This window comes from Peromyscus eremicus, chromosome 6 (genome assembly GCF_949786415.1).
Source record: "Peromyscus eremicus chromosome 6, PerEre_H2_v1, whole genome shotgun sequence".
NCBI classification, from domain to species: Eukaryota; Metazoa; Chordata; class Mammalia; order Rodentia; family Cricetidae; genus Peromyscus; species Peromyscus eremicus.
In genome coordinates this window covers 122191316-122212021 of record NC_081421.1, presented here as the reverse complement: position 1 = coordinate 122212021, position 20706 = coordinate 122191316, and the positions used below count along the sequence as shown (strand labels likewise).

Below are 20706 nucleotides of genomic sequence, written 5' to 3'. Positions count from 1 at the left end.
TCTGGGCTATGTGAGGAAGGCAGTCTGAGGAGCAGCCAATAGTTCCTCCAGTTTCTGCTTAGTTCCAGCCACCAGGTTCTCCCTTGGCTTCTCTTCATGGTGGACTGTGACCTGGAAGTCAAATAAACTCTTTCCTTGCCCCAGTTTCTTTTGGCCAGTGTTACAGAATTATAACTAGAACAGGCTGATGTATTTGGGCTAGTGATATCAAGACTCTTAGAAATGACCAGGATGCTAATGTTTGCTGTGGATTGGTCAGAGCTTGGAGGAAGAACTGTAACTTCAGGAAGCATGAAGTCCACTTAGAGGTATGGTTACTTCTTAGGAGTCATAGTAAGAAGTGGTCGCAATTCAAATGAAAAGTTGGTTTAAAAAAAGTATCTTTAAATTATTTTATTAATTACTGATATCTAAAATGATACTTTTTAAGCATCAAATTGTGATTTTGGATAAGGGGTGTCATAGAAATCCCCCAAATCCCCATAGTATTTCCTTAATGGATATTCTTTCAGAATTTTTGCCTTTCCAGTTCTGATGATTTCTTGCTAAGTTTATGACTAATTGACCTTTGAGCTTCCTTACAAGATGTTGGTTTGAGTGTGAACTGTTCCCTAATCACTTGTGTTTTGAATGCTTGGTCTCTAGCTGGTAGGGATATCTTGAAGGCTAGAGAGCTTTTAGTAGATACTGTCTGCCTTGGAAGAGGGAGCTCACTAGGCCTGAAGCTTTGAAGGTTGCTCTTACTTCCAGTTCCATCCTGCCTTCTCTACCTCTTGGTCTTTGGGATTATGAATTTTTCCATCCCTCCACTTCGCTCTGCCATGCACTCCTCCATGCCTTCCCCACCATGGTGGACAGACTTAGCATGGACCTTCCCAAATTGTGAGCCAAATAAATCTTTCCTCTTGGAAGTTTCCCTACCAGATATTCTGTAACTAACACAAAAAGTCTGTACTTTCTGCTAAAAAATAAGGCTCTCTCACCAACAAAAGAGATTGCAAATGTACACTATTTGAGAAGATTACATCATTTCATACTGAATTCCATCGACTCTCATTTTTCTTTTTCTTTTTGCTTATGATGTTTATGCTTTTTTCTGTCCTGTACCTTCTATATTCTGTTAGCATTAGCATATCTTTTTTCTAAGAATAAAAAACACCGTTTTATTCAATGTCTGGAACAAATGTGTATTTATTTAGTGCAAATGACTGTGTTAAAGTTCTGGAGACATCATTTTATGATATATATATATTTGTTAGTAGCTATTTTCCCTTAGATCCGTTTGTTTTGTTTCTTTCTTTGTTTTCTGTTGGAATGCTACCAGTCAATTTTTCCCCAGCAATGCAATAATGCTTTGCAACCTAGATTGCTGGAAAACCATCAGGGCGAAAAAAGTTAAGATTTCCCTTTAAATTTCAAGAGTAAGTTTTTCAAGAGTAACTTCTTAGAGACTCTTGTTCCCAAAAGTATCATGTTCTTTTATTTTTTTTTTGAGTATGCTAAATGATCTTCTCAGCAGGACATTATTCAGTGGTCTGTTTGGGCATCTGATTATTGTCCCAATTTCACAAATACTTAAAAGAAAATATGTAGAATTCCTTAGCAGAAGCCTATTACGTTTTTATTGTAAAGCCACGGTTCAGAGCACTGAATTTTGTTTTGTAACCCCATCCCTATCACATTTTTAAATTCAGCTCACAAAATAATATAAAACCCATCTGTACCTCTTGATCCCCTCTGCATTCCTATCAATGGCACCGTGTGTCTTTTCTAATGAATTTTACAAGAAAAATCTCATGCAGACATTGTTGGAAGGCAAGATAAGTTTGCACATTTGCCCTTTCCTTTAAGATTCAACCTTGAGGAAAAGATGTTTTTTCATTCTGCCTTATTGAGATCTGGTATTATCATCTCTTTCAACTGTCCATTTATGTGTGCCATCATTAAGCATAACAAAGCTACCATACAATCAGTCAGCATGGCTCTGAGATTTTAATTCTGTGACAATTTCAACATTTGTCACCATAATAGGTATTTTCAATGTGCTTTCCACAACTTCTAAACACTATTCAAATTGTCTTTGAAATTTCAACTGTTTACTAGGTTCTGTGGATATGTTCACAAATATTATATGTATGCTTCATTGATTACAGTATGACTTCGTAGCATACGAGCTAAGGGTTCAATGGCAATACATCTTGGTTATTTGTTTTGTAACTGTATGTTTCTCACTTTGATCAGAAAATAAGTAATGGTGAGGACAAAGAATAGAGAAAAAAAAACTTCCTAAGCAATGGAAAACAAAATGAAATGAAGCAAAACTGAGAAAATATCAGGAGGTTAGCTTGTAAGACGGTCATTAAAAAGAAATTCTAACTGCATACAAAGCAGTTCCTATGTGTATTTACTGTACTTTTCATCTCCATTTATGGTTATCCACATACTCTTTTCCAGTTCATGTTTACCCTCAATGCTATGCTTCTACTATTAGAGAACAACTATAGCAGGAGTTATAGGGAGGATTTTCTGTGCACATTACTCCAAGAGGAGATAAACATAAATTAAAACAGTAACTACTTGCTTGGCTCCAGTTAGGTGACAAGGAAAAGGTTGTTGAATTGATTTCTTTATTAACTTCTTCCTTTCTAGGATTGCTCTAAACTATTTGCTGATAAACATGAAGACAAATCCATTAACTTTGCACCTTAGTTCCATTATCTACCAAATGAGATTGTTAAATTAGATAACCACTAAACTGCTTGCTACTAGAATTCTGTCTTAAATTCTTTAAAGTTTTATTTGACTTAGAGTTTACTATACAAAAGCCAAGGGATGATGAATACAAAGGGAAGCTGAAGTATATGCAATAACTGAGCACTTTAAAAAGCATATCCCTTCATGTAACCACAAATTTGTTTTCAAGATGGAGAATCAAGATATTATTGGTTAAAATTTTTCTCAGACAGTCTTGCCAAAATGAATCTCAAATATAAACATGGATATTCTGTATATGAACTTAAAGTATTTCCATAGGAAATTATATGTATATTTATGACATAGCCAAGTGCATATTAATATTTATTAGAAATACATGAATATGCATAAGATGCTAAAGTCCTACCAGTTGAGTCATATGAAGTTTTTCTCTTTGGGAATATCTTTACATAGCCTCTGTCCACATTCATATGGGGATGAGCATGCTTCACATGATTTGAATCAAAAACAAAAACCTTGAGAGCTGAAATAAGATAGTGGGAATAAGAAATATTCTAAAATTAGTTTAACCAATGTAATTTTTAAGTTTAGAGACAATTGAATCAAACACCATTTCATTTAGGCTTTTGGCAGTACAGTGCATTAGCCTAAAAGCTGAAAACACTAGGAAATTTTGTTTTCTTTTTCTTTTCACTCACCATTGCATTCATGGTTTTATCTTTACTGAGTTGAAATAAAAACTAAAATCTCTACACATGCAAAAGCATCCATGCACTATTACTAAAGCAATAAGGACTACAGTGTCTTATAAGTCTGTCTGACCCACAGCCTTTAGGTTACATTCACCCAAGAAAGCTATGAATATGGCATCACATGAAATAGTAAATTTAGTTAAAACCTTAAGATTCTTTGAGACTTTTTCTGTAACTCAGTTGCTTGATTCTAAAGTGTGAACTTCGTAGATGACAACGTCCTGCCTCAATGTCAAAATAAATGTTGGATGTGCCTGTTAGACTATCTGTAATGCAAATATTACTTACTATCTAAAGATTGAGAGAATTAAAATTTTAAGTAATAATTCCCTTTTGGGGTACATTAGCACTTCTTTTATGCAGAAACATAGAAATATAGTGTGCCTACATTTCAATCTCATCATTTTCACTCTTAATTTGGGTAACTGGTGAATATCAATGAGACAATCATTCTGTCAATATACTACCGCATGGCAGGATAGTAGTCACAGATGCAATACAGACACATGTAATGATTACTTCATTAAACATACTTAGTTTCTTCAGGACAATTTTATATCCATCCTCAACTTTATCTATAATTTTTTTCCCCAGTAAACTGCATGAAGCAGGAAACTGAGCCTCATTATTGTAATGGCCTCATGTTACCACAAGGCTAAGCATTCCTAAAGAGAAATTTAAATATACTATATCCATAATTTCTGATGTAAATATTATAGGTTAAAGTCAGGAGACCACTGAGTGTATATGATAAGGTAGTGATGTCTTCTGCAAACTTTAATGCTACACAGTTTATGAATAGGAAAAGGAAGGCAATATAAGATAGGAGGAATATCTATATAGTCAATCTTTCTACTAGCATGCTTCTTCATTCATATTGCTCTGGTAATATGAACCAACATTCATTTCTGCATTGACAAAACTATGTACAATTTAGTAGTATTTCAAGAACCACATCTTACTGTCTTGTTTGGTAAACACTACTGCTTTGAAGCAAACCATTTACCTTCACGCCTTACCCACATCAGTAGAATTTGTATCAAACTGAGTAGTCTTTTGGAAGTTCTGAGATATTCTTAAGGTGATATGCTCAACAGTATGCATCAGTTTTGTGAGATGAAGTCGTCTATGATTTGTAGGTAATTGGTCCCAAATTTTAAGTGTATTCTTTTGAACAAAATTATTGATGGTTTTTATGAATTCCTATTTAAGAAAAAACATGTTTTTAAAAATACTATTATATCACACTGAACAGAAATATAGGAAACAATTTAAAGATCAACTACACTTATGGATTAAATATCAACATACTTACAGTAAGGGTTGAATTGAAACGATCATCCTTGGATGAAGTGGTGCTGTTCACATAGTCTAGAAGTGGGGATAATTCAGCAAGTACCTCTATGTATGTGACTATATCCATTGGTGAGAGCTCACCCTCAGAATTTCTGTAAATTTCTTGTAGTAAAGCCACCTGCTCCTTTATGGGTTCAATCTGAGGAAAAAAAAATGAGTTCAGAAAAAGAGAATCAGATTTCTGTTGGAGGATTTTAAGAAGAAGATTTATGGGGTGGGGAATACGGTTCAGTGAGAAAAACACTTGGCATGTAAGTTTGAGGACCAACCTTCAGATATACAGACTCTGTGTAAAAATATTGTGTATGGCAGCCCGCCTGCAATCAGTGCTTTGGAAATGGAGACAGAGGATCCCTGGGGCAAGCTGTCTAGATAGCCTGTGAGCTCTGGGAGAGAGGGAGAGGGGGAGAGGGAGGGAGGGAGGGAGAGGAGAGAGAGAGAGAGAGAGAGAGAGAGAGAGAGAGAGAGAGAGAGAGAGAGAGAGAGAGAGAGACCTATCTCAATAACTAAGGTGAAAAGTGATTGGAGAGGTCACCTGCACATGGCAGCAACATATATGAACACATGTACAGGTATGTCCACCAGACACAAGTCCATTTGCAATAAAATGCAGAATAAGACTTTTTTCAAATTTACCCAGAGGTTGATTTTCTTGTGTTATCTGGATAGTAAATTATCAGATTAGACTGAAATCATTACAAGTAACAATGAAAACAGAATTTATTTAGAAAGAATTCACAAGCAACTGGGAATGCTTTAGTATACTTCAGAAACACACAGAACATGTTTGAATGGATAAATTAAAAGAAATAACTTCCTTTTCTCCAGTATAGAATTATATACTATCCAGTGAGGCTATCTCAATATTTAAATTCATTAGTTTGTATAAGTTTTGATATCATAAGTCAGAAATTTTGACTCAATAACCTGAATCAGATTGTTTTTCAGCAAAACATTCCTCATATGTGATGAAATGGAAAAATGCCTTGGCTGAAAGTTCACTCCTCATAGTTTGATTCACCCATTCAATCACATAACAATTTTATGAATGTCCTACTTTATTTGCTCTTTGAAGTGTTCACTTTGAAGTACAAAATCTAGTTGCATTTAACTACATCTCTTTAGAACGTGGGACTGGGTTTGAGCCAATGTGTGTTTTTACCATTTTACTCAATAACTTCCTTTCATGTTAAAAATAATTTTCCAATATACCAAATAATGAAAAAAGAACACAAATTAAACAGGATAAAGTCTTCCACAATGCTTTGGAAAGTTTCAGATTAGTCTATATGCAATGTAAGTAATACTTACACGGCTGTATGCAAAGAGTGTCAGTTCCACATGAGGTTCAGCTTCTAATGTTTTCCAATAGGACCTTGGTAGCACTTCTAACTGAGATCAGAATGTCAAAATAAAATATGCTTTAACCTAGAGTGTCTACTTACTCTCTTTAAGGTTTTGTTAACATTTGCAGCAATGCAGGCGAGCTCCAAGTGGCAATTTGAACTCACACTTTCTGTAGAAAAAGAAAACACATTCCATAGTCAGTCTACAAACCATTTTTTCCTAAACTGATTGTGTTGACTTGAATAATTTTGTGCACTTAAACATTAAAGTGTATTCTTTAACATTTGAGATTCCATTTGAGTTCCGGAATATATAATGTATGGCAGAAAATGGAAGAAAGTAGTTTAAGAGGGAATGAATGCGAACTACATTAAACACGTTGCTTCCATCTCCCACTAAGTGAAACAATACACCGTTCTTAATTTATTTTGTCAATCTTAGTGAATCCTGGCACAGATCTTGGAAATGTAGCTCTTTGATACTTCACAAATGTGTGGCAAATATTTTGTATAGTTTAAGATTGAAGGCGATAAATCACCTTGGCAGGAAGAGCCATCGTTAGGTGTGAACTGCGACTTCCCGGTGGAGGTCTGGTAACCTTCCCTGCAGAAGCAGTTAAATCCTCCGTTCACATTTTCACATACAGCATGATCACCGCAGACAGCCGACTCACTGCACTCATCTATATCTGAAAATTTTTCAAAAAGTAATTTCTTAAATTACTGTTCTTTTACTTTCTTGTTTCCTGATAACAATATTACATATGGTTAGTGATTTCATATCAACTGATGCAAGAAAGCGGGGGAAATCCCATCATTTGGGAAAGGAGAGAACAATCTCAGCTGCATGCATTTCTTAACTCTAATTTGGCCAATCCATTCTGACAGAGTATTGAAAATGTTATTCATGGGCCACACTCTCAAATTGTTTTCTGAGTAGCATGATTCATCAACAAAGTCAGTAAATCTATTCCCATCATCTAAGATGTAACAGTTAGTTCTAATTTAATAAAGACTCATTTTTCAAAGTGCACTTAAAATTATTTGCCTGCTAGTCTTAGGCTAAACTGATGATAACTCAGTTTAAAGTAATCTGGAGGATAAAGATGGACTCACTTTCTCTTTAAAGCCTCATTTCTGCATGTGACTTAACTGAAAACTGAGGTCCAGCACATTATGTTACTCAACTCTCTTAAGATTTATCACGATTGATTACTTTTGTTCACATTACATTTGGACCATGATTCTAATATGCAATCATCATAGTTGAGTATGGATGAAAAAATAAATTGCACAGAATTAAGTCTGAGGTTCTCAGTAGCTATATATTGACACTGTAATAAAGGTGCTGGGTTTTTAGGTTCACATCATTTATATTCTTAATTTAAAATTTTACACACTGCAGTGAAATGTGCCTTAAAGTTATAAATACAATTTAAATATGCTGGCAGGTTGGGGAATGATTCCAAGGAACTGAATAGTCCAGATCATTACCTTAAACTAATGCAAAGATTTTTTTTGTGTGTGTGCTGAGCCCAGTTCTGGCATCTTAGAAACACTTTCTATTAGATTAATGAATGAACCTGCAATTTTAATTTACAATTTGATTATTAAAATAACAAGATGGCATGTTACCATTTACCAGTATGAAAAGGAAGGGAGCTATTAAAGTCTAATTTAAAATGTCATCAGGCTGTTGTCTTAAATTCAGCTGTTCCCAGTTTTTCACTTAAAAATGCAGTGAAGGCACAGAAAAACATGTGACTCAAGCCACGGAAAAGAAAGTCAGCACAGAGCCCTTTGTCAGGTTCCTAATGAACTTTACATTAGCTAGAAAGGTGATGATACTAGACTATAAAGGACATTATCAGAGTGAAAGGCTACAAACCCCTGTGCTGATGAGGTCTACCTACCTATGATGTGTATTGCCTAGAAAGCTGGATATACAGTCTATAAAGGAGCACCCTTCTTGCTTATTTTAATTTGTATATATGTTCAAAAACTATCATCCAATGCAAATGAATGCTTACTAACTAAAAATGGAAAAGCTATAGGATGTTGACTCCTGTATGGAAGAACCATCCACCTACGCTTTCTAAGCTGAGTGGAAAGTGGAAGGAATGAGGCCCGGGTGAAGACAAAGTCAATAAAGTGCAGAATGTGGGGTACAAGCCCAAGAGCCTTTCACTCTTGTGTTGACACAAGGTTCTTTCTCACAGTGCTAGTCTGGAGCTCACTATGCAGCCCTTGAATTCATGACACTCTTTCTGACAGTCTTCTAAGTTCAGTGATTGCTGCCTGCCAGTCACCAAACAGCCCTCCTCTCCCAGGGCTGTTTTAGAAACACAGGTTGCACTCCAGTGGGAAAACAGCCCAAATAAGGCTGTGTGCAGACCCATTAAGTATCACAAATAGAATTATGTAGCCAAGTTGCTAAACGGTCTTATTAATAAAAAACAAACAAACAACAAACAAACACGGAGCCAGAAATTGGGGCTAAACCTGAGAGATCAGAGAAATAGGACAAGCCACAAGCCAACCTCACCTCACCTCAATGACCCTCTGCTTCCAAAGAGACCTACTTCCTGTATACCCGCACATATTTTCCTTTCAGTTCTGCTAACTCACTTCTTCTCTGCTCAGGTACATCACTTCCTCTTCCAGTCCAGCTCTGTCACTTCCTGTCTGTCTGTGCAGACCTCTAGACCTTTATGGTTAGTGCTGAGATTTAAGACATGTGCCCCCACGCCCAGCTCTGTTCCCAGTGTGGCCTTAAACTCACAGAGATCCAGACAGATCTCTGTCTCCCGAGTGATAGGATTAAAGGCGTGTGCTACCATTGCCTGACTTTTGTGTCTAATATAGCGGCTGGCTTTTTCCTTTAATCCTCAGATAAACTTTATTGGGGGACACAGATAAAATATCACCACAGAATTATTTCATGGGTGGGGCAGTTAAGACATTCTTTGTATATCTGTATTTTGTCATGTCAGAGGCTTGCAAGAATTGATTTCTTAAATGTGTAACATTATCGTGAACTCTATGTAACACCATATGAGCAATATAAAAAAAAAAAACATTCCTCTGTAAAAGCCACTTTCTCCATAGTCTGCACAATGAGTTTAAACACACTTGGTGATTATACCTCACTATTACATTTTTTCCCCATGTCTCTTCTGTGTTGGTTTGGTTCTATGTTGGTTTGGGTTTCTCTCTTTTTTAAAAAAAATATTCATTCTTTGGATATACATTTATATTCTATACCTTGATCATGTCCACTCCACTCCACTTCTCACTGAGACTCTCCTCTGTCACATTTCTCTCCCAACTCTGTCTCCTCTCTGTCTTTCTCTCTGTCTGTCCTCTCTTTCTCCCTCTCCCTTTCCTATTTCTTTTTACATGTTATATTCCACTGAATCCAATTAGTGCTGCTATATCTGTATGGGTGTGGGCCATCCACTGGCCTTGAGGAAGCTACCTGAGGTCAAACTCCTAAAGAAAGTGACTCTTCCTCCTCCAGTAACCATGAACTACCAATATCTCCTCAGACAGGGGCCAAGTCTCTGGAGGCCCTCCCCAGTTCATGGTGGAATTTTAAACTGGCTTAATTTTGCAGACATCTTATGAAGGTCACCACAGCTGCTGTGAGTTGGTGTGTGCAATAGCTGTATCATGTCCAGAGGGCAGCATTTCACAGTGCTATAGTTTATCCTTGGATGCTTTCATGCATGCTCACAGCATACCCTGCTCACTCATCCTCTCATCTCCGGATTTCACTACGTAGTCTCTTCCCCCAAACAAGTCACCCTCTCATCATTTTTGTTTTGTTCTTGATTTTGTTTTGTGACCTTGGCTTGTTTAACTTTGGGAATGTAGCTCATTGATACTTCACAAATGTGTAGTAAGTATTTTCATAGAGTTTAATATTGAAAGATATATATATATATATATATATATATATATATATATATATATAATCACCTTGGCAGTTAAAGCCATCATTAGGCATGAACTGCGACTTTCCTGTGGAGGTCTGGTAATCTTTCCCACAGAAGCAGTTAAATCTTTCCTTTACATTTTCCCACACAGGGTGATTATCACAGATAGAAAACTCACTACACTCATCTATATCTGCAAATATTTCAAAAAGTGTCTTCTTAAATTAATGTTCTTTTACTTGCTTCCTGATAACTCTATTATATACGGTTAGTGATTTCATATTAAATGATACAAGAAAGAAGAATGCTGTTGTTGGACTTTTTCTCTTTTGGGGGGCCCACCACCACCCACCTCCCAAATTAATCACACACAGAGGCTTATTCATAATTACAAATGCCTAGCTTTAGCTTGACATATTTCTTGCTAGCTTTCTATAACTTAAATTATCCAGGCTACCTTTTGCCTCTGGGCTTCTCCAGTTCTCTTACTTCTGTAACTCTTACTCTTACTCCACAACTTGCTGTGTAGCTGGGTGGCTGGCCCTTGGCAGCTTCCTCCTTCTCTGGCTACTTCTGGATCTCTCCTCTCCCAGATTTCTCCTTTTATATATTCTCTCTGCCTGCTGGCCCTGCCTATCCTTTCTCCTGCCTTGCCATTGGCCATTCAGCTCTTTATTAGACCATCAGGTGTTTTAGACAGACACAGTAACACAGCTTCACAGAGTTAAACAAAAGCAACATAAACAAAAGTAACACACCTTAAAATAATATTCCCCAACAGAGGAGAGCTATCCCCTGGAGCTCACTGAGAAGCAACTCCCCAGTCACCACACCCTTGAGTACAATGACTCCCCTTCCCTCAATAGCCTTCAAGGCCAACAGCTTCCTGAGAAGGGGCTGGAGCCCAGAAGCATTCCCTCTGTTCATAGCTGAATGTTGATGAGTCTGGTCTTATGCAGTCTCTAAGCAGGAAACCGAGCTTATCTGAGTTCATGAGTGTCATGGCTACTAGGAACCTTGCTCTACTTGATGGCTTCCTACTGCTGTTCCCTCAGATGGTTGCCATCCCATCATCCTGGACCAAATAAGGCATTTCAGCTTCTGAATTTATTGAATGGCAATGTGATGATCCAATAATGGTAAGAATGGCAGTAGTGTCCTGGGATGCTAGTGTTCAAGATTAAGCTCATGCAAAGTTTTTATATTTAACATCTACTTTTTAATGAAATAATATCAATTATCCTATCAAACTAATGCTTCTTAAACTTTAGTCTGATCTATACATTCACTTCTATGTCACGTAGAGAAGGCATTAGCTAGTATCAGGCATTCTGTTCCTATGGCTCTTACAATCACGCACAAATTGTTACACACACACACACACACACGTGTAACATACATATAAATGCAATCATATATATACAATTTTCACTAAGAATGAGGAGGTCATGAATTTTGGTAAGAGTCGGGGGTGGTGATGCAAGAGGACTTGGGTTGGGACTGAGGGAGAAGTGTATTTTCCTGAATTTGATATTATTGCTCCGGGGTTTCCTGGTAGTAGTGCTCGTTTAACCCAGTAATAGCAGGTGATAGTCCAAATGGATTGTCTGAGCATTCAGAAGTACTTCCATTGTCTTTGGGACATCACTCTGTGCCCCTCTTTTACCTAATATTTTTTAGAAACATCCTATCCCATAATGGGCTAAAGCTCCCATAGATAAAATAAATAGTTTTTATCTATTTATTGTAGCAAGGTCCATGCTAATGTTGCCTGCTGTCTCTTATAAGGCCCAAATGGCTTGAACCTACTACATCTACACTGTTTCTATTTTCCTACAGTTATACTCATGGGGATGGCTAGGTTTATATCCTAACCCGCTTACACTGTAGCTGTAATACAGTAAATAAATATACCCAATGCAGAAGAGGCGTGTATCATAACACACGAGGGAATGCATTGAAGCTAACAGTAGTGCCAAGGCTACAACTGATACCTGATCTGAAGCCTGGAAAATCAGAGTCAGTGATTGATTCTGTTCCTATCTGCAGTGCCCCTAATTGCAGGAGCCCTGAGAGTATGTATACTCAGGATGCAGAGGAATGTGTTGGTAGGTTGTCATGTCTTGGTAATTATCAAAGTTGTCTATAAGAGAAAACGAACACTGGCCTCCATCCTAAGGAAAACTAAATTGCAGCTATGTCTGGTTAAGATTGACTGAGAAAGTTTAATAACTGGCCCAATTTCCCTGCTATTAACAGCTCTTGCCTTTGTACTAAAAATTCAGTATTACCCTGAAAGAAGCACAACCTTTACAACCTCAAATTATCCATTAATTTTAATTTAAAAGGCCATCTATGATTGGCAAACCCAGCAACATTTTTACTATAATCTTCTTTCAAAGTGTGATTATATGATGTTTTTGATCATATACTATTTACAATAATTGTTAATAATGTAGTTTTCTAATGTTGTGTTATAGAATGTAGAAGGCAAATGTTTAATTATTGGAGATAATTCACAAAGGTAAGATTCAATTTTAGTTCAATTTCAAGAAAACAAAAACCACTATAGTTACAAGGAAAATCCAAGATAAGTAGAACATGAATGAAAACATATATGTGGTAAGCCTGGCTCCAAGCAGAGGGGTAGAGGGAGAAATGATGCTTTCTACTCTCCAGCCTTTAGTCACTTTGGCTTCTGGGTACTTAAGTTTTCCCATCTGTGAAATGTAGGGCTTCAAAGAGTCTTTTCAGGGTTGAGTAGCTGACATTCTGTTTTACTCTGACTCCAAGAGGAAAAAAATAATGCATTGTACTCTCAACCTACACCTGCCTGAAAAAAACTACCTTACATGTGCAGAACTGCATTTATGTATGTACTAAAGTTAAAGAATTTTTCTTCAATCATTTCTTCCTCTGAATAGGAAACTTCGTTTTCTTTTTATTGATGTTTAATGACGTTTCTATATATATTGATGTTTAATGACCATAATCACTGCATACATCGCATTTAAGAATTAACTGAATTGCAGACCAGAAGCTCTACATTAAAAGGTGATAATAAGACTAAGAGGGAATAGATTTATGGTTCTGTATGAACTCTCTGAGGATTATCAGAGTGAACAATGAAAATTACTATAGAAGCAGAGAAAATGGAAGGGGCTGCGCAATAGCTCCTCAGAAAAGCATAATCCTTATGGACAACAAAATTGGTGAGAAATAACATTTTTCCAGGGAATGAGTTTTTCACTGAATAATCCATCATACGAAACAGGTAAAAAATAGGACTCAGGACTGGGGATTGGGTTTTGATACAGTTATTGTGTTTACAAACCTCTTAAAAGAGCTACAAGGGAGTTAGCGAAGGCTTAGGGTTGTTCTGCAAAGTCTCAGTAGAAATGAAGATTGGAAGAAATAGTTTTAAATTACAATGATCACAGTGATCACTCCTCTTACAATGTTGACAATCATCCTCTGTGAGTAAGTGAGTGTGTGTGTGTGTGTGTGTGTGTGTGTGTGTGTGTGTGTGTCTGTTTTCTCTGGTGTCTGTGAAATAGAGCCTTCATTGAACTGAAGAATATTTAAAATAAACCTGATCCAATGAGAAGATAGATGTCTTCTGAAGACTGGAGGCTACAGAAAACTAGAACACAATTAATTTTTTCTTTAATTACAGTGTTACCTGATAGGCCTCCCTCCCCACTCTACTCATGTTTACTGAGGTACATAATCAGTAATTAACTCTTAACAATGAAGCATGTTATGTGACATTCTAAGGAAATCAGCAACTGGAACGTAGGCTTGAGAAGTTCAGTCAGCATTTGAGAAGAATAACATTGTTTTACAGCCTTTGTACCTGGGTAGGGCTTGATTCACCACACAGTAGAGCAGAGTAACAATGAAATGTCCCACCCCATTGAGTCTCAGATGGAAACAATAGTTTCTGGGTATAAGACTGTGAGTGTACTTCTCTCTTTATCTGAAATGTGTCCATGTAGAAGACTCTTTCACTGTTCTTGGGCATAAGCTAATACTTTGCCCATCTATATCTAATTAATTATTCTATATAAATCAATTATGATGCAACTATATATACATACTTAGAGAGCAGAAATATGTACATTGCTGTACCTACATAATAGAAATAAAAGCATCCATCTATTTATCTATCGTCTATCTATCTATCTATCTATCTATCTATCTATCTATCTATCTATCTATGCATGTATATAACAGAAATTAAACCACTTCATGAAAACTGAGAGGAGTTCATAAATTGCATGCAATGCATCTAAATTAGGTTAAAGAAAAATATTTCACCCACATTGGGTTTGAGTCAATCATTTAGTTACTCAAATATTTATGGAGCCATCCAGTTCCCAAATGTGAATGTCTATATTGGGAAATAAGTAAAAATTAATCAAAAAGTCAGGATCTGTGCCCTCCTGTCAGAGTTCACATTCTGAAGGTAACTTACCACACAAGCAGATAATTGAGTTTTTATTAAAATAAAAGTTTTCATTTATATCTCTAAATTTGAATCCTGTTGCGGAGTGTTGGGGGAAGTTTATATTAAACTTTAAAATAAATTGTGTTTTCATATCAGTTATTGGTGATATAGAAAATGATGAGGATTGAATCCCATGTGGGCAACCACTATGAAAATAATATGCAAACGTGCGTAAGAAAGGGTTCTCTAGATCTGAGGTCCTAGCCGAAGTCTGTGCAGTTGAGCCCCTTATACTGCCCAAATGAGTAGTTTTGAAAATAAATTAAAATATTAATGTGCTATTTAATTCCAACACATCTTTATTAATATTGTACAACATATTCACAGAAAAAATTGATATTTAATTTTGTATTGTTCCTTGAGAATAGCTTTGGACACTTGACCTTTTAACTTTCTTATCAAGAATTAGCAAATTAAAATATGTGCTACGTTCAAGTCTTGCAAACTGGATATATAATATAGACAAATTCCCCAAAGTTCCTAATCAAATCTTGTTCAATAAAATACCATTTATCTGAAAGTAACCTTCAGATAGTGGATAGATAAGAAATTATTTTTTAGAAGTAATATATAAATATGAATTATTTAAGTACCCTTAAACTTTTCAGTGGCAGTGACTAGTTTTATATTAATTAACCATTAAAGAGAAATATCCTTTAGATGGCTAGACTGTAGAAAAATAAAAGCTGCTTCTTGGGTTGGAAGGATTGCTCAGTGGTTAGGGGTGTATACTGTTCTTGCAGAGGGCACCCATATCAAACTGCCCACGGCCATCTGTTTCTCCAGCTCTGGATGGACCTGGCATTCTCTTTCAGCATCCATGGGTACCTACACTCATACCAACACATGTCCACATACAGAAACATGCATGCACATAATTTAAAGCAGTAACACAAATACATGTTTAAAACCTGTTTCTTTTGTTCTCATTTAATACTCTAAATTACAGATATTTGCAGTGATTCTATGTTGAATTTATCTCTATGCTAATTCTTCATATTTATATAAACATATTTGTACTGATATTCTTTTAAATCTCTCATAAACATTTAATTAGAGAAGACTTTAGAATTAAAAACTATTAATAGGGAGACATATTTAGCATTCTTTCAGTAATACTTGTTGGCCCATCCTTAACATAATGAACTGAGTATGGCAAACTCCAAGGCACACACAGTCCCCAATAAAGGTATGCATAGCCATTGGAAAAGATGTATCGAAGACCTAAATTGCCAGAGTGAAGTGTTTGTATCAACTGTGTGAGGTCTTTAGTAAACAGCGGTATTACTAGGTTACAATGCAGAAAAGGGAACGGCTTCCTTAGGCCAACTTCTGGATATAAGGATTTATGTTATTTGCAAAGATTTCAAGAAGAAAGTGAAGCTGGAACCAGGAATTGCATTGTAATTAAGAGTTTAGGGAAAGAAAAGTCACCGTGACAATACACTCAACCAAAGAAAAGAGTTCTCATGACTAGCTGGCAGCATAAAAAAGGAAAATTATATTATTGAAACATGAAATATGGAGAGGTATCATCAACACTGGGGAAAGACATGTCAAGCATTTGGAACTAGGTCAAAGATGGTCTTCAGCAGATTTTATGTAGTAAAAGAATAAGCTTGAATTTGAGTATCAAAGCAGTTTTGAAATATAGGAAGTACTAATGAAGATTTTTGTGGAACCTAATGCTTGAGGATGACACCAAACCAGAGTGAAGAAAGAGGCACACCATGTTTTATAATTACTTAGAAGTTGAAGTTGATGGCTTAGAAAAAAGAAAGTGGGTGGAGTCAGAGCAGAGTAAAATAAGTATTGAAAATTGTTTCATCTGGATGATGGTTAAATGCAGATTTTTAGTTTTGACTAAAGTTATTTCATAGTGAAATACCATTTAAGATATATTTTTGCTGTGATTGGTTAGTTACTTTTCTTCAGGTCAGATCAAACATTGGATCAACATGATTTACACCAATAATTCAAAAGCAGGAAAGGAACATGTGTTTCAGTTACTCTTGACTGGAACATTTTAATGACTTAATTATCATGATAACAAAATGCCTAGTTATACTAGGAAACTACAACTGGGATAGTTTAAATGATGCCAGTACAGAGGTAGAATCAGGTCGATGTAGCTTTTATCCTCAACTTCAAAAACAATGTGTTTTCATTGTTGAGAAAGGTATTTTTGTCATAAACAATGTTTCTAAATAAGGCACAAGCAACAAGCATCTAAACCTCCAAATCCAAGAGTCCTAAGTACCTTAGTGACTGCAAACTTGAGGCCTCAAACCGTGTGACTACAGTGGTTCCACATGTAATAAAACAGAATTTTACGGCTTTTATAGGACATGGATACTGTGAAATACTAACAGGATTTTATTTTGCATCGTAATTTCAAATGTAGCTACCAAAGATGAGGAAAACTGACTTTAAATATTGGCAAGTCTCAAAATTGATGATAACAACTTAAAAGGCACAGACTTTGAACAGCAGCTTCATCTTGGAACCATCATCTCTGGTCAAGACCACTAGTAGTACTCAGCAAATTGGAATACTAAAATGACCATAACCATTATGTGATTCTGCATGACACAGGTCCTGTGTGTCTAAGTTGGAGCAACACAAAAAGCTTTATCTGCCTTTCATCCCGGTGCAGCTGCTCAGTTCATTGTTTTTTTTTTTTTCTTTCTAGTGGCACCAGAAAATCTCTTACACCTGGTCCTCTAAGGAACTTAGAAAAATTACCATCACTCAATGCCTCAATTTTGTCCATTCCATGGACTGTGTTTTCCTGGTGATCATCAAGGCAAAAATGTAGGTAAAGAGGTAAGCGGGATGGAAAAGTCAGCCAAGAGGGAGGAGGGAGGGAGAGCTGCAGAGAAAACAGTGAGTTCAATCAGGCAAAGGAACCAGCAGACTCACTGTGTGCATGGCACAACTGATATCCTTACAATGTGCACACCACAGCTGATGTCCTTACAATGTGCACACCACAGCTGATGTCAATATCCTGGTCTATGAAAGGCCAGGGAAGGAGAGGAAAGACATAAACTTACATCCTTTTTCCTTTTCCTCTGGGACTTCTTTGACCTCTCAATATTCCAGAGAAGGAAATAATTCAATACAATGCAAACATAATCCAACTCTGCATGAATATGTACTAGCACCTGCAAAGATTATTGATTGACAAGACACATGAAACCATAAATCCAGTACTGAAGGCGATGTGCTCCTCTTTCCCACTGTTGAAATGAAGGATTAGTGTAAGTTCACATTTCCTTGACCATGGATTTTAGTAAGTCCAATTTACTAAAGAAAAGGTCAGGAGCATCAAGTGAAAAAAGTTACAATTTGCAAGGTAAACAAAGTAGAGTTACACAAAAATAAAATGTTTGTGCTGGGTGTTTGTTCAGATCTTTTAGTTTCTTTAATGGAAATGTGATTTTTAACCTGTTCAAAACAGCAACTATTATTCCAAGATCTTTTGAAAAGAAAAATATGCCTTTGACGATGGATCAGCTTTTGAACGGAATGCAGAAGCTGGGGCGGGGAGGGCCATGACAAATAATACATGCACAAACATTCTCTGAGGCTGTTTTTGCAATTACTTTTTTTTAAAGGAAAATGTAGCACTTAAGAAAATACTCCCATTTTCTGCTACTATCATTTTTGGTCTTCTCTTTGTCAGAACTATTAATGCACACATATTATAAAAACAAGCACACTGAATACAAGAAGAGGAGGAAAGTGGAAGGAAAAAACAACTCTATTTTTCTACACACTAGAAACCATTTCTCTTGATCATTGGATACAAGGCTGGGACAAAATTCTGACACATTTCTTTCAAACTATCAATCAATGTTTCTGCAACATTTTCATTCCCTTGTACCCATCAGCTCTGATAGTAAAGATGAGTAGTATTCTCATAATCTCCCTGGGACTCAAATGATGGTTATGAAGTCGATTCTGTGAAACTCATTTTATTGACTTTTGTTTCTAATCATTGAAATGATACATATGCAATGGGGGAATCAAATCATTGATAGAAGGTCTTACAAGCCCTCAATGCAAAAACCTTGATGGTTTACAAAGGAACGCTGAAAAGGGGAGTTTCAGATTATGCAGCTTGGAGAAAGTAGAGTAGTATGTGCAAGTTACTGAGATAAAATGATTCCATTATTCTCTAATCAGCTAAAAAAAGGTTTCATCTTGCTGAAAGATACAGGGTCACACAGCAACTCACATATGAATTATGTTAGGAAATGTTAAAGAAGGCATTGTAAGGAAATGCCAATCATTTCAGAAGACAGACCTCCACATAAAGGTTAGATAGTGTGGTATAAGTCATAGGTAACAAACCTTAAATGTATAATCTCACAGGGTTGATGACTGTGTGATTATAAAGACAAAATCCATCCATCCCTCCTTGTCTACAGGGGGTATGCTCCCACTGAGGCCCTCGCTTGACATCTGAAACTTTTGACAGTACTATACATGCTTTGCTTTGTCCTGTATGACATGAGAAAGCGTCACTTAAAAATTAGGCACAGCCGGGCGGTGGTGGGGCACGCCTTTAATCCCAGCACTCGGGAGGCAGAGCCAGGCGGATCTCTGTGAGTTCGAGGCCAGCCTGGGCTACCAAGTGAGTTCCAGGAAAGGCACAAAGCTACACAGAGAAACCCTGTCTCGAAAAACTAAAAAAAAAAAAAAAAAAAATTAGGCACAATGGGATGTGAAAAAAGTCATAGTAATAAAACAAGACAGTTACAATATTCTGCAGTGGAAGCTATGGGGATATTGTTTCTGTCAGAATATCTTATTGTACAATAGTTCTTGGCAACTTCATAATAAAATATTTTATATGAACATATGTGATTATTTTTTCTTCCTAAAGTTGTAAATTTTCTCCTTTCCACTTAAAGAAAGTGCTCTATGGCTTCTCCTTGATATCTAGCATCACTATTTTACATTTTGTAATCACCATGAAGTAAAATAAGGGATTTTTGAACACAAGATCTCAGATGCCCCTGTACTGTTGACCAAGATTGCTAGTGAGTGACAGGATACACTCAAGGAAAGGCTGGATGCAGGGATGATGCCCATCTAAATGGAGATGCTTGAAATATTTCATCAAACTACCCAGACTCCTGCTCAGTTTGAAATTTGTGAGTTACTCTTCTGTGAGGTTTCCCATTTATTTTCTCAATACCACTGTTAACCAGTGTTAACTAATCACAGAAAGAGAAGCTGCTTCCCCAAGGGAATTTCTTACAGGTGCTAATTAGCATGCTAATGCATTCCTAGAGGAGAGGATACTAAATACTCTGGATACTATAGGTTCCACGGGCTCATATGAATTTGGTCACTGGTCAGCATGGGCCAATATATATGTGTGTGTGTGTGTATATATATATATATATATATATATATATATATATATACATATATATATTAGATAGAACTGCATTTTCTATCTTAACTTTTGAGTCTGTACTAGCTTTTTTACTTCTAAGAATGAACAGCTATTGAATGCAACATTTTGAAAAATATTGGCTGACTTCCTATATAGTTTAATGGGTGAAACATCTGAAAAGCAAAGATGAGCCCACCTCCTACTTCTTATTGATTGCTTAAGGGGATCACCCACATCTTTCTTCAGTGACACTTAGGGGCATATTGTCACACAGACTAATTCTTCCAAGTGCAAATGTGGCATTTGTTTTTGAAGAATAACCTTGTATCATGATTTTTCTAAAACACGACATATTTCAGAAGACTTGATATTTTAGCTGCATACATGATATTTTAACTATCTCCATGTTGGTTTACACTATAAGTGATGTGAATAATATTTATCATTTAAAATTACAATCTAACCATCAGAAAAAAACATTTAGCTTCTTGATAATTATAAGACATTGGAACATCCCATAGGTATATAAAAATTGTGGTTCTTTCCTTTTGAACAATACATATGGCTTTGGCCACTTAACATAATTATTAAAATTATCCTCTATCTTAGACCATGAACACAGCAAGGCAAACTGGTTCTGTGACATGGTATAAGAAAACCAAATATATTATTTTAA

At 36.2% G+C, this 20706-nt stretch overlaps 1 protein-coding gene across 1 annotated transcript in view; it reads right to left on the bottom strand.

Moving 5' to 3' along the window:
- Positions 1–20706, bottom strand: part of Adgrl4 (adhesion G protein-coupled receptor L4) — a 94342-nt gene that overhangs the window by 32776 nt on the left and 40860 nt on the right. Inside the window, exons 3-7 of the mRNA XM_059265048.1 lie at positions 6709–6858; positions 6269–6339; positions 4783–4962; positions 4487–4670; positions 3122–3238 (exon numbers count right to left, since the gene is read on the bottom strand). Coding sequence (XP_059121031.1) covers positions 3122–3238; positions 4487–4670; positions 4783–4962; positions 6269–6339; positions 6709–6858 — 702 coding nt within the window. The remainder of the gene's footprint in view (positions 1–3121; positions 3239–4486; positions 4671–4782; positions 4963–6268; positions 6340–6708; positions 6859–20706) is intronic.